At 34.8% G+C, this 15,438-nt stretch overlaps 2 protein-coding genes across 2 annotated transcripts in view; one reads left to right on the top strand and one right to left on the bottom strand.

Moving 5' to 3' along the window:
* Positions 1 to 792, top strand: part of NEK10 (Serine/threonine-protein kinase Nek10) — a 46,547-nt gene extending 45,755 nt beyond the window's left edge. Inside the window, exon 18 of the mRNA XM_051209090.1 lies at positions 231 to 792. Coding sequence (XP_051074513.1) covers positions 231 to 343 — 113 coding nt within the window. The 3' untranslated portion in view covers positions 344 to 792. The remainder of the gene's footprint in view (positions 1 to 230) is intronic.
* A 1,888-nt stretch (positions 793 to 2,680) lies between these two features.
* Positions 2,681 to 7,899, bottom strand: MS3_00001621 (uncharacterized protein; the record flags this gene model as incomplete). Its single annotated transcript, XM_012942587.2, has 3 exons — positions 2,681 to 3,135; positions 7,428 to 7,585; positions 7,644 to 7,899. The coding sequence occupies 3 exons, from the start codon at positions 7,897 to 7,899 to the stop codon at positions 3,046 to 3,048; spliced, it is 504 nt and encodes a 167-aa protein (XP_012798041.1). The 3' UTR covers positions 2,681 to 3,045.
* Between the last annotated feature and the right edge of the window lie 7,539 nt (positions 7,900 to 15,438).

The following is a 15,438-nucleotide window of genomic DNA, read 5'->3' as shown; positions in this document are numbered from 1 at the left end:
AGTTGGGATTGTTCAACAGTTTTCATCTACACTTTGACACTTAATCAAACCTAACTCATTCAGTTTAAAATAAAAAATTAAAGGACCACAATTGAGTAAATTGGTAGGCCAGAGAAAAAGAATACCCAGCCTTTTAATTATCCGACTATAATATTGCATTATATTAAGTACATACGTTTATGATATACTACTCATTCAAAATGTTGTGTTTTTTCGTGTTGCTTTTATAGAGTTTTCACCTGATCTAGCTGTCAAATTAGACAGAAATGGTTATATCAATTATGCTATTCTGATGTATTTAATAGACTTATTATTAAAGCAATGTACTTCATATTTTTCTTAAATTATCGTACATAATTGTTTTACTGTTAATTCAATTCAATTTCAACTATCTCCATGTAAATTAACTATTGATGGAAGTGGATATTTTTTTAAAAATTTTATCCTTTTCTTTTTTAAATGAAATGAGAATTTATCACTTTCATATTCTTTTGAAGTTCGTATTTTACATTGACAACTTAACATTTCCGTCTATTATTTATTAGACAGAAAATCAAATTTTCTGGTGGAAAAATAATCCAATTGACGAAAGTTGAATTAAAAGTTTTGATTTAAATCAATTCACGAAAAGAATTGGTTCAGCAAAGAGTTCTCTTTTAGGTGAATTCATTTTCAAAACTGGATGATAACGAATAAGTATTTATTGTTCTAAAATGATAATAATTAGAATAATAGTGATCACAGAATTTGGCTAAGCATGGTAACAATGAGGTAGAATAAACAAAGGCATAGGAACGTTATTTTTTCATCAGAAAAAAAAAATAAAAATAATTTTGTTATTGAAAGCTTGAATATTCATTATTAAGATAGTTAAGAATCATAATTGTGGACGGAAGGTTCAGTAAGATAAGATAAAATGTTGAAATTGAAATGAACTGTAATCAAGAGGAGCATACAAACAGAAACGAATTAGTTGAGGGGTAAAAGGTCTTCAGAGAAGATAGAAAGAAAACAGATGGGTGTGAAAGAAGAAAAAATTATCGAGTTGATCTCTCGTAAACGATGGTAGTAGAAGAGGTTGTGCTAGTTCTCTTAGGCACAATTCTGGTTTTTCCAGATGTATAACTAGTGTTGCAGCAATGCTAAGACAATGGAATATAACTGCCCTTGGACTTCTCCTACTTTGTATATTATTTTGAACTCACAATCCGCTTTGATCGGATGACCTGTGTTCACAGAGTGTCTTATTACTGAACTTCTTATTGAGCCATTTTCACCTTTTTTCAGTCAAGTAAATTGGTAAACACATAAAATTGGTCAAATGAAATTATTTATCCTTACGTTTATTATTGAACACTGATCAGCTGTAAAGCCCTTCTTAAAGTCGCTACGGAGAATTTCCTATTGATTAATTTCCTGTCGTTCATAGCGTCATTAAAGTTGTATTTAGATATTTTTCGTTCCTTAGGAACATTTTATCAGAGTTCAACGAACACTGATGTTGGGCGACCTACGCTCCTCCAGGAAGGGTAACAGACGTAGGTCTTAATCAGTTTAGAGAAAAATGTTTGCTGCAGACTGGTAAATAAAAATACAAACTATATATTTAGGTAAAAGTCCCATAAGTTGAAAGTAACTCGAGAAGTTTAGCAATTTTCTACTTTGTAATCAACACATTCATGATCAGAAATATGATGACAGAATAATTAATACAAAATTCTTTGATTTCGAGCAGTTGTGCATACTCCACTTTAAACTTTCCGGTTGAATATTTGCACTCTACCCTATTTCGGCTTTCAACACCCGTATTGCCTTACCAGTCCTGATAGATAAGCTATAGCTTAAAGCTCAATACTTACTTGATTAGTCGATTACATGAAAATCAAAGTAATTTACGTAAACCCTTGTTTAAGATATTGACTAATAGGAAAAGAGAGATAATTTTTTGTAAAGATGAACTTACAATGGACGAAGCTAAACTAACGTACACTGCTACTAGTCGCCATGATCAAATTTGCATTTTTTTAATCCTCATATATGAAGTACTACCTGAAGAATTTCGCGAAGAAAGTTTCCAGTTCATAGTTGATTCGTTTTTAGCATATTCAATTACTGTATAATTTGTTTGTTATTGTGCTTTTTGAGTGACTATTTTCTCTCTATTCCTCGACCAAATTCTATAATTTATGCTCAAAAAACAGATATAGTATCACACACTACGTTTTACCTTTTTGAATTATAACCTCATATGGATTCATCCTCAGTACTTTCATTGTAAGTACTCCACTAAGACAGTTTGAAACCAAACAGACAAACTTTACATAAGGATTATAAATAAATTCGATCAGTAGAATAAAATGTCAGGTATGTACTAAAAGACTAGAATTGGATGAGATTGTTCTTCGTAATATATCATTTTGGAGGTTCAGTTATCGATGAGAATTATTTCTTAGAAAATTCACCTTACGCATAATTTTCATCAATACTCAAGGAGTAATGCCATTTCACGATATAATCTATAAACAACTTTCTGTGACCAGCTACTACAGCTAATTCGCTACTACTTTAGCCAATATCATATGTTTATACATACTGGGACTGGAAGAATTTGTTTGAACTGATTTAAATAAAACTCAATTTTGTGAACAATATAGTAGGCTAAATAATGATACAATGCATATAAAAACATTTGAAATATAAGATTTTATTTTTTGAAAGAACATCGTCGTATATCTTTAATGAAAACAAAACGACATTTAGTATATTTTGCACACTGATTACAAGTTAAAAGGTATATATAATATATAAGCATATATATAAAAAGTATATAGATAGAATAGGTTTTCTATGTAAATAAAGCCCCCGCCTAGACTTGGATACGTCAACTTGCATTTGCTTTCTCACTGATTTATGTGTAGACTGAAGGCTTTACAATCAACTGAATAGTAATAAATTCAGATGTCATCTGATTCTATGCATTGTTTGAAAGTAACAACTATAACGTAGTTCTTTTGAACCAGATAATTCAAATGATTAGCACATTATTCATAACATTCTACGTTTGATATAAGAGTTACCAATAATGTCTGGAGATAACAACTTTCTACGATCAGATGTCTTCATTTCATCAAGTATCTGTAATTAAATAGTATTTAAAAAATAAATATATTTCATACAGTCTATTTAAAGTAAACAATTAGACTGTAACTGTGGTATGTGGTACTTATGTTTGCAAGTATAATTAGTGTGACTCCGATTGAAAGTGGAGTGTCTGCGATCGGAATGTTGAAAAGATTGAAATGGAAAGAAGAGAAAAAGAAACTGAAAACAGTCAATATAACAAAAGAAATGAAGGGACAATGAATTCTGTAAGAAATAATTCGAAGATGTGCAAATGACGTATTTAATGTATGATTTTCGCATTTTACTAAATTATTGTGTGATTGTGCATTAAACAATAAGTCAGTTTTCCCCAGCACGTCTTTATTCAATGCATAACAACATAATCAAAATGCCCAAGATGTTTGAAACACAATTATTGTTATTTATCTCAATCGAGGTTATAAATTGACTTTTGATGCAGTCCACAAGAAACATATTCACTATTCAAAGGTTTAACATGATTACTGAGAACTTATTAACTGTCGTTAATTGCCACTGATTAAACTACCAATCAAAAGCTAAATTTGAAACGACTTTTTCTTTTAAACTTCATTTGATGCGCTGAAAAGTCATATATGACACGAGTAAACTAAAAGTAAAAAAAATCATTTTTTCTAAGGTGATTAAGGCTGCTTTAATAGTAGTGAATCTGACACTTGCAGTCAAAGCTAAAAGTGGACGAACATTCCTGAGACAAATTTTTCGAGATGAACTTGAAGTTTAAATGAATGCATTTTTTCCACTGAGATAGATGACTTAATTGAGAAAACCTTCTGTCGTCGTATTTATAACTGTTGATAAATTAAGAAGAGTTGAGATAAGAAATTTTCTTTTCAACTGAATCTTCTTTGGGTCTATCTCTCTCTCTCTCTCTCTCTCTCTATATATATATATATATATATATATATATATATATATATATATATATAATGCAAGTGCTTTGTACTTGAGTAAGTCGATACCAATCAGATGATGATGAGTCAATTTAACAAAACACATCATCAGCTAGTTACACAACATTCGGAAAATTAAAACTAAGGTGAATAATCACTTAATTACTACATATGGTTACATAGGAGTAGCAGTAGGAGTTAAAATTGAATGCAAATATATATGTCAACAGTTGAGATCATGAATCAATTGAAGCTAGACCACCATGGAAAACCTGGAAGCACTGGATGGCCGTTTCGCTCTACTGTGTAACTCCTCAGCAGTGTGCATCCACAACCCCGCCTCACGGGGTCCGAACCCAGGACCTGTCAGTCTCGAGTCAGGCGCTTAACCAGATAGACCACTGAGCTGGCGTCCGACGGTGTTAACGTATATCTTCAACTAATCCACGAAATTCAGCGACACATCCACCACTGTCATCGGTGAGTTATTATCTCACAACTGACTCGGTTGAACTCCTGTGGTCACTGCTTCTCACTAGAACTCCAGGATATACCTCTTGAAACCAGTCACTAGTGAGCATATGTTGATTAGTATCAGAAAGGGATTTTGTGGAGATTGTAGTAATTCCAACATGGTTCATGATCTCAACTGTTGAAATTACTACAATCTCCACAAAAACCCTTTCTGATACTTATATAAATGTCTTTTGTTATCTGTGAAATTAATGATAAGTAGGACGAGATTTAGTATTAGCAGTGAAAATTAGATGCTATGATTGACAAACAGGATATGTAAGATTATAATTAGAAACTAACATTTTAACAAAATGGAGATTCGAGAACTTTTATGGGGGGAGAAAGAAATGTTTTTAAACACATGATAGCGTTCAAATGGATGGCCAGGAAAGATTCAGAGGCTGTATAGACTTCCTCATACAAAGGTTAGGTTTTTTAATATGTATTTTTATGGCTTCTGTTGTATGTAAGAGTCGAATTCCGGAACCAGAGTGGTGAATTTGGTGGCGTCGACCTAATGACGTATAAAGCATATATAGTGTAGAGCAAAGATGAAGATTTATTTGAAAAGAAAGATTTGATCGCTCAACTTAACTGATCAATATCTCAATGGGAATGTTTTTTGAATTCTCGGTAAATTGACGCTTTTGTATACTTGCATTATGCACTCGTGGAAAATTCGGTACTGAAAATTAGATGTAATTTCAAAAATTTCATGCTGTTTACATATACTGACGTACAAAAGTACAGGGTTTTCGTCTTAAACGTATTTGGAAGATACCAGTGGTTTTAACTCTACAAACGTGCTCGAAACAGATTAAGACATCACTAATAAACGGGTTTGCTCTCATGACTCTAGACATCGGCACATGCATTTTAAATGTTTTCTAGGCTTGTTGATATTTCATAAAGCTTGCGTAGGAGAGTTGAAGCGAAACGGTACTTCTACTTGATGAGTTATACAATAATTCAACTCACTGGTGATTATTGTAAGACAAGTAGACGTCTTAGAGAATATCCAAATTACATATTTTAGCCACGTAGCAACGGTTATAGTGACAAAATAACTCAAAAAGAATCAAAAGTAATAACACCATACTTATGTTAACACCATATTTATGTAGACAACCCCTTAAACTCTAGATTGTCGACGTACATATTTCCAGGGTATAATGACCTCAAAAATGCTAAAAATATTTTGACGTAACTTCTGGGTGCATTCAAACATTTTGAATTTTACAGCCCCTTAACATTACTATGTACGAAGCATTCACACTTTTGCACATACAGAAAAATATAGGATTACTGAAAAAAGGTCATAATTGTATCAAAATGGCGAGAACGTATAATGTTACTTAAAAAGATGGAGCTGTTGCAACAAATATATTTGAGTTCTATGATAAACGAGAATGACATAGCCTTATTGTATTTTTTGTTGTCTACTGGTCTGAGTCCGGTTGGATGATATCAACGAAATATACATATTTCCCATCCTCGTATATAATTATCGACTTAACGAGATAAAATAAAACAAGTGTGGAAATGAGTTTTTGATACTCATATTTGTAGCGCTTGTTGTTCCTGACAGAAAGGAGTCGAAATAAAGCTGAGAGGTGGATCGAAGAAGTCAAACATTCATATACATTTCAATGAATATTGACTCAATATTTATAGCCTGACAAAAACAAGTTAACGATATCTGATGAATAGAGCAAGCGATAAATACATATACGCTCACATAAAAGCAGGCACTTTCATAAGCGAATGATTGAAAAGGTCAAAATGTGATTCGAAAAGGATAAATTAATTAACCTGTCCGGAATCTAGAATAACCAATGCGGGCTTGACATAGTACTAGAAACTAAATATTGTGCTATTAACGTCATATCTGGTCACATATTGTTGATTGAATTACAACACACGAGCACTGAAACTCACAAAACGTGCAAAGTAAGATAGAGAAAATATCATTTTTAGTCTTAACGTTTCAAATCTTCAGTTTTCTTACTATTCATCGCACATCAACTTTACCATCGGAAGATTTCAGAAGCACTCAAGTAATGCTCAATTTAGTTATCAGGGAGTTGAAATGTCTCATCGCAACATTTTACTGAAATTTACTCACTATTGAGTATCGAATTCAAAGGATTTTAATCATAGTGGTTGCATTTTGTCTGAGTAAAACTGTTAATGAAATCGATTATTACTAATCAAGACAACCAACGAGTGGAGATCAAATGTTTTGTAGGAATTAATTTCTGTATAGCTTGTTTATAAAAAGATTATAAAATCGAAAAAAAATTTTGATGCTTCCGTTTTTGTTGAATATATGTATTTGTACTTACTGATGATTCCTTTGTATTTGATTGAAATCTTATTAAAAATTTCAAGTATAACACATACAGTTGTGCTAATCTAGTTTTATCTGACTTAAATTGAATTATTCTGACAATCGTCAATTGGTGCACCAATTCAACTACTTTACTTATCATATTGTGGCCCCACTGTATATGTAGTTCTCTGTTATTCTGACTGAATGGTGGCTTTCAACATCAACAATTTAGCGAGGTAATGTATTCGAAAATCTGACCATCAAAGTAATATTAGTCCGAAAGAACTATGAAAAGTGAATTACAGAGTCAAAATTGTAATTTAAAAAGGAGAAAAGAAATGTGGCACTGAACAATGAGCTGAATGTTCCACAGCTACATCAAATTTAGCCACCTCTTATTACTCACAAACTTTTTCAAACTGCAAAATCTCTTGTAAGCTTCAGATCATTATTCTATAGAATTAGGCTAAATGATGAAAATTCGCTACAACCACATGGCCTATAAACTTTTAGAAAGTGATTACCTCTTGGTAGTATTCATAATAATCTGCACCTCTCTGAATAGTACTTGGGTTAGTTTCATTAAGGCTCCCAAATCTCGCTTGAAAGGAGGGTATCTGGCAAAAACTTTGCGACTTGATAGAAGGAGGATGAGAGGGAAAGTAAGCAGTGATCTTCTTATCTAGTTATTAGTAAACATACATTAATATGTATTGCTTGACAAAGCGAATTATACTAACAATTTGGTATGTCACGCTTTTTCAGGAAGTTGACGAATTCTTTTTCTGACTGGAAATCTATAGCATCTCTGTTCGTCATTCTTGGAAGTGCGGAGTAATTGTCGTAGTTTACCCAGTGCCGTTCAGATGGTACGTACCATCCAGGCCCATGAAAAAGAGATGTCTTTATATGTATATCTCCATTTTTAGAATCAGAATCAATTATTTTCTCATCGTCACTTCTCACAGTACTGTATGCATCTACACAAGCAGCCATCTTTTTTCTTGACCTGCTAAAGGTTTCAAAACTTTGCCAAAATCTACTAACTATGACAACATTACCAATGAGTTGTACGAACAAATGGTTGGATGACATGGTTTTACAAAGTATTAGAAAACCTAAACTGGGTTCAAACACGGTGGAATATGACAAGAATATTGTAAATACCAGTGTATACTACACGTCTGTTTCATAGGTTCTTTGTATGCCTATTCTACTATTTACGTGGCACAGTTTCCGTATTAATTAGTATGTACTCAATAGCACTACTATGAACTAGAGAATTAGAAACAGATAAATCTAGTTTCTGAAATTGTTAGTTGTGTTTATTCAATTCGCTGCGACATCTGGATATGGTTGAAGATTTTTCTCATGATGGCATGTCACTTTTGTGAACTAAAAACACTTCATGTTATAACGAAAAAATTCTACCTTTTAACGCTTTCAATGTAATCTGTTTTATTGTAGAGTGTTTGAGGTTTCCAAATTGCAGTGGTAATATGTCTTCTCACCTAACAATGTAGCTAACATAGAATTTTTGATAGGTTCTAATGTCTTGATTAAATTTTATAATGGAGCAAAGGTGTTTGGTATCAGTGTATAAATTTTTGCATCACATACCAACCAAACCTTTAGCAACTTCATCTGCATCAAAATGAGAGCCATTATTAACTTCTCCAACTGTACGCTTTCCTCAGTTTAATAATTGTGAAGTCAGATTTCTATGGAGTTTTGAAGAAAAATTCGGCCTTCTTAAAAAAAGTCAGTTACAACAGGCATACAGTACTTTTTGAGATATGAACCACAGTACTTTACATGAATTCTGGCCATGTGGTAAATCCAGGATTTCTGGAGTTTACTTGTCTGCATAACTGATCTTCTGCCAATCACTCTCTCTCAAGCTCACATAAATCGGAAACAATACGACAGCCAATAACTGCCTTATGATTACATGACAGACGTACAAGAAGAAGCAGAAGAGAAACTTGTAGGGCCAGTAAAATGAAACTGAGACCTGGCCAAACCATTTGGCAGTTGGGTCACTGAATATCAAACAGATCATCATTCCCTGTCAAAGTCAAGGACAACCAACGCATATCAGTTAATCGTATGTCATGGACTGGCCCATCTGGTGGTGGTCGCATTTTCGCTTGTACCTACTTTAATTAATATATTTCTGTGATAACGTCCTTTGTGTTGTACTATATTCAAAGCATTTATGGTACCTTGATATGACGGAGGGGCAATCCTCGTTAGGTGTTGGTCGCGAAGTGTTTCTTCGACATTACCCGTTGGTTGCAAAATTCTCGCCTAATACGAATGTTACAATCACTCAAAAGACCTTTTTCTACTTAAAGAAACTGGATAGCCCGATCCAATTTGTCTCGGAAATGAGAAATAAACATCATAGTGATAACAATAACAAAAGGACTGCAATTAATTATCAATTATCAACAGAAGACGTCCGTAAAACAAACGGGAAGTATGCTTTAGTGTCAGTAATATAAACTTCGGTTACTGATAATGTTTATTATATAAAATGTCAGCCAGTTTGTATATGTAAACCACGAGACAATATATTATCTGATCATCTAGGGTTTCTGGCAGCGTGAGCTTGCCTACTCTCTCTATTTTGTGTTCGTGCCAGGCCAGTAAAGTCATTTCGCAATCAGCTTGGTGGTTGCTCAAATACCCAGATGAGAAACTTTGTGCACTCAATTAAAAACATTACGCAGATAATGTTCCGGTATGACTGGTCGACCTCTGCCCGTAGACCTGTCACATAATGAAGCTATCTCACCCATTTCAGTCTGCTTGTTTCATTGTTTCAGGCTTGTCGATGAAAACTCATGCTGAATATCTGTGTCCTCATTTCAAGGCTGGTCGAATTTAAGAATGTTGATCCTTTGGAAAATGTTAAATGAAGTTATACAAAATAAGGCGCCTTCCACTAGACTGCATGCCATAGAAATGTGTTGTGTATCTGAAGTAAACTACGAAGTCCGGTCCAGTTATCTGGACTTTTGGGCAGAACACTTAATAAAAAACAGGTTGGGGGAAAATTCAGGAGGATCAAGGTCAGTAAACAGGATGAATTCTTGGACTTACAGAATATTGAAAGTGTGGTACAGCCCAAGGCATAGTCTTTAGTCCCCTTTCATTGTCTTGCTAACGCATTGGGGAGAATGTCGTGAATCGCTACATCTATTCTACCTATTGTTAGAAGATACCTCTGACTGCTCAATTGACTTCGTCTATGTTGGCACTGATGAGTACTTTTGTGTCGTGTCGTATAAGCACTGGTGATTTAGTGAAACTGTCCTTTACTGTCGTAAATGTCTTCTTTGCGTCGTTGCCTAGTGTGATGGTTTTCTCATTTCCTCAAATTTACTCTGTTAACGGTTTCGTAACAGTGAATAATTCTCTGAAATAAATAGTTCTGTACATCTCCGACATTGATGGTGACCTTATTAGTTTTACATGACACATACTAGATGAAGACGCCCAAACACATGCCTGCATCAAATCATCATTGAGTACACCGTGCCATGCATCCATTGCAAAAAATTGTCGGCCCGGTCCATGAAATTTCCGACCTACCGACTATGTTCTAAATATATCTTCGAAATCCTTGTTTCCTGGTTTGTGATTTGACTATGTTTCGGATCCTCCAATTATGAAGGCGTTACGGACAGAAGTGCTATCAAGCACTGTACATTCGTGATATTTTTAGTTTCATAAGAGACACACCATTCAGTATGAACTGAAGATAATGCCAACCTGTCCGTTGAGTGTAGGCGATTGCTTGACTATGGTCGATTCTGAGTAGTCCATTTTATCCAGGGCTATTTTTTTCGAGGGCAATTACTTTGAACGTCAATGGTATGTCCGGGAAAGTCGAGGTAGTTGGCTCCGATTGGGTATTTCTGAATGTTTACAGTCGTGTCGTTTATCCAGTCATCGGAAAACAAGGTCAATATGCTGGAATTGTTATCGAATCGTCATGATTATGTGTATGCACAAAGTTGGACCTTCTGAGCAAGCTGATGATCAATAGTTGGAGAGTTTCAGGAAGTTTTTTAACCGAGATCCATCCTCTAAAACTCTCACGGCATCAAAGAATGGTGATGACAGTCTTCAGGACATGATCTAAGGTCATAGGAATTTAGTCATGCGCCCTAACTAAGCGTGTTTTCGAAAAGGTGGTCACAGATTTCAACGTAGCTATTTGAAAGTGGATAGATGGTAACTGGTAACGATCAGAAGTCGTTCTCGTATTAAAATTGCCAATATCGCCGTTTAGACTCTAATCACTACTATACATTTTTGCAACCATATGCAATAAGTATGTATAATATTCACACGTATTTGAATTATCGTATAAACTAGGAATCCAGAATTAACGCAATTGAATCAAGAAGCAAGACACAAGCACAAACGAATGTATTGTATTTGGAATTCGAAATCAAGCATTCAACAAGTACCAAGGTATCATTAGTCAATTCAAACACCACAGTATGTTGTTGCTAATTTTAAACTCACCACATGAGTGGATTGTCTTTTCTCCGGCCTAAAATTTCCATGAGCTATTTGGCTGAATGAAAGTACTTGTGGATTGTATATTTGACTGGAATTGAACATAATCTGAAACCAGAAAATAAGGTTCTACAAACGGAAAATTTCGTGCCCACCTGAGACGGATTCCATGTTATTGCATGCCAAAAGTAGTTAATACTAACTTTTTTGGCTGATTTCTATAATTTAGGATGACTACATCTAAATTTTACTCTTTTACATTATTGAAGCACGGTCAACTGATCCACTCGTAACCTGCTACGCAATTAGAAAGAGAACCAAATCCCAATTCATGTACTAAAGCTTATTCGTAAATTACAAGTCATTAACACAAATTTTTAGTTTTTAGGTTTTAGGAGGAAACCTTTCGAAGTACGAAATCAAAAACCCAGTGAAACCGAAATGTGAGAGGTCAAAGTTATGAAAAATTGATGTTCAAAACTTCAGTAAAACAGATGTATCCAAAAAACTTTTAGGTTAATGATATTCGATAAAACGGTTACTTATCGGGCATATGAATGTCGTGCCATCTCCACATTCTGTGGTGAATAATCAATACGTTTACTGTAGGGTTAAATACTTTATGTTGTGTTTAATAACGTAATACAATTTTACACTGAGTACCTCAAATTTGAGTTCTTGATTGTGTCTTGTCAAAGTCCTAGACTTCATGGGATTGGTAATATTTCTTTATTTTATTTGAAACTCACATCATTCCATTACTTATTCTTTCCATGGGATATTGTGACTTTTTATAGTTGTGTCTTTCGTATTCTACGCTTATTCTACCCTTATTTACTTGTGTAACTTCTATATACCTTTTGCCATATAGAATGCCTGGTTTTCTATATACATCCATTAAGCTTAAAGTCGAGTTTTATGAACGAACTTTCAAACTCAATGGAAGAAGGCTCCCATTTCGGCTAGTTTCGAAGCGATAGCGAAATGTCCTTACTTTATCTATGATGTAAGAAAGACGGCTCCGTTTAACGACTACGATCACCCTTAGCCGGAAAATTTGATTTTTTCGTACATGTTATGGTGCTAACACCAAACAAGTTATTATTTTTCTCGAGGTGTCAAAACAGATCTGCGTAGTGAGTTTCTTCGGGTAGTCATGAACCGTCTGCGATTATTTTGAAAGTCAATAAAACATATAAGAATGTTATGGAGATTTGTAACTTCTTTTCGAGCCTACTGGGTTTTTACCTTGACGAAACAAACTTCGATGGTAGAGGTATAAAAGTTCTACAACACCAAACCTAGCACATATAATGAGCGACGAATGAGGTGTAAGAGTTAACCTAATCAAAAACTTTTATTCTTTAACACGTTGCTGAATTACATTCGTATAGATCCTAATTTTCGTAAAAAATATCTCACTGACGTCTACTGAATTGTTCCACTTATTTCACTTATATATGTATGCAGATTGTGGTGGACCAGACGATAAATAAACGCAAAAGTATCAACAAAGTTAATAAAAAGCAATAGCAATATTAATATATATCAGTTAAATGTTACAAATACAATAAAAATGGGACTTTACTTAAGTTCACCCAAAATGATGCGTGTTCGGCTTTAATCTGGTACAATAAATCCACAATTATAGATGCTTGGTAATTCCAAACGTATCGATGAACTCCTCAGTGGTGTAATCCAAAGTAAGGTATGGTGTATTCGCTCTCACAGTCTATGAATGTAAATAATATTTATTTTAGATCTCAGTTAACTCAATCTCGAATGAAAATAGAACGAGGGGTGTGTGAGAAGCAGTGTATTTGTTAACCAGCAACGATATGTCACGCTATGTAGTATCACAACGGAAAAAGTGGTCAAGGTCATTCACTAAAACAACACGTACAGTCATTTAATGATGAATGTACATACAGTGAAAAATTGACAAAACAAATACAAATAATATTAAAAACCATTTACAAAATAAGCTTGCCAGACCTATCTCCACATAGCTCCCCCCCAGAGTGTCCGGAGGTTACACTGGTTATAATAACAAAAAAAATGTAAGGATAAGATATATACATGTATACAAAAATAATATTTACAGTTATAGCTAACAAAAATGTGGAGATGAGTGTGACATGTAGTAGAGATGTAGCATGGCATAATAAACACACACACACAAAAATGAAGACACTGTCATTTCCTGTCTTGGTTGGCTAACGATGATAATAATAATGTGCAAAACTGCTAATGACCCAAATAGAAATTGAACTGTTTATTTTTGTGTACAATAAATGGGTAGTTAAATAGAATTTACTCGTTTATTATAGTAACAAAAAAATTTTTATAAAAAAAATAAATGTGACAAAACGAATAATTGTGAAAAAATGTGATTATGTACACTGTGTAAAGGAAAAAAAATTTTTTTGGTGAAATTAGTAGTGTGTGACATAGGTAGGTGTGTGCTTTGTTTTTTTTTTGTTTTTTTAATCGACGAAATGGACACAACGCTTGGGTTTGTTTATAGGTCTGCCGGAGCGTGTTAAACAAGATGGCTTAGTATTAAGTTTTTTATCCTCCACTGGTTTTTCAGTCACTAATGAGAGGGGTTGATTGTCAACAGCGTTGTCTTCTTTGACTTGAGTAGCTTCATAAAAAGCAGGTTTGATTCTGTCTATAGAAATAGTCTGCTTGTTGCCATCTCTGCTGATGATGAAGTATTTTTGTGTGCTTTTAATTACTTTATATGGACCTTCGTATGGTTGTTTCAATGGTTTTTTAACAGCATCAACTCGAACAAAGACAAACTTGCATGTTTCTAGATTTCTGTCGAGTTGTATTCGATTGTTATGTTCACGAGGCGGTATGGCTTTGATCTGTTGCATGGTCTGCAGCAGTTGGCTAGCAAAACAACTTGGGTCCGTTGGTGTTAAAGTGTTTGGGTCCACTAGTTCGCCTGGTAATGTAAGGGTTTTACCATAAACTAGCTCAGCGGCTGTACAACCTATATCTTCCTTTATAGTTGAACGGATACCCAGGAGTACAAGTGGTAATGCGTCACTCCATTTTGTTGTATCATCTGCCATCAGCGAGCTTTTCAATTGGCGGTGAAATCTTTCGACCAAGCCGTTAGCTGCTGGGTGGTAGGCTGTTGTTTTGATGTGGTTCACGCCCAGAAGTCTTGTGAATTCCTGAAATAAGATAGACTGAAACTGGGGACCACGGTCGGTAGTGACGATGGAAGGTACTCCGTAGTTAGATATCCAGCGGTCGAGGAAGACTGAAGCGACTGTTTCTGCCGAAGTGTCTTTCATAGGGCAGGCTATGGCCCATCTTGTGAACCTGTCCACCGCAGTGAGAATGTGGGTGAAGGAGTTTGACGGAGGCAGTGGCCCAACTAAGTCCAAATGAATATGTTGAAAACGTTTGTCGGGAATAGGGAATTCCTCTATCGGGCTGATAGTGTGTTTTTGGATTTTGCTGCGTTGGCACTGGAGGTAGTTACGTGTCCAACGTTTAACATCCGAATTGATTTTTGGCCAAACAAAGCGTTCTGTGACAAGCTTCGTGGTAGCTCTGATGCCTGGATGCGACAGTCCATGTAGCTGTTGAAATATTTTTCGTCGATAGGGTTGTGGCACAAAGGGGCGATTGTTACCCGTTGAAGTGTCGCAAATAATAGATGCACCTGAGAAAGGAATGGGTACAGGTTTAAGATTCAAGTTAGACTTCTCGTTGCAGACCTTCAAATCTACATCGTCCACTTGTAGTTTAGCTAAAGCATCAAGACTGATGTTGTGGTTGTGTACCATCATGTTGATATCCTTTCTAGATAGAGCGTCAGCGACAATGTTGGAGGAGCCTTTGATGAACTGGATGTCCGTAGTGAATTGAGAAATGTAATCCAGTTGTCTGGCTTCCCGTGGAGAATGTTTGTCGTAGGTCGTGTTGAAAGAATAGCAAAGTGGTTTACGATCAGTCATAATGGTGAAATCGCGT

Source organism: Schistosoma haematobium, chromosome 1 (genome assembly GCF_000699445.3).
Source record: "Schistosoma haematobium chromosome 1, whole genome shotgun sequence".
Classification (NCBI taxonomy): Eukaryota; Metazoa; Platyhelminthes; class Trematoda; order Strigeidida; family Schistosomatidae; genus Schistosoma; species Schistosoma haematobium.
Note: the sequence above shows the minus strand (reverse complement) of the source record. Positions and strands in the feature narration are given on the sequence as shown.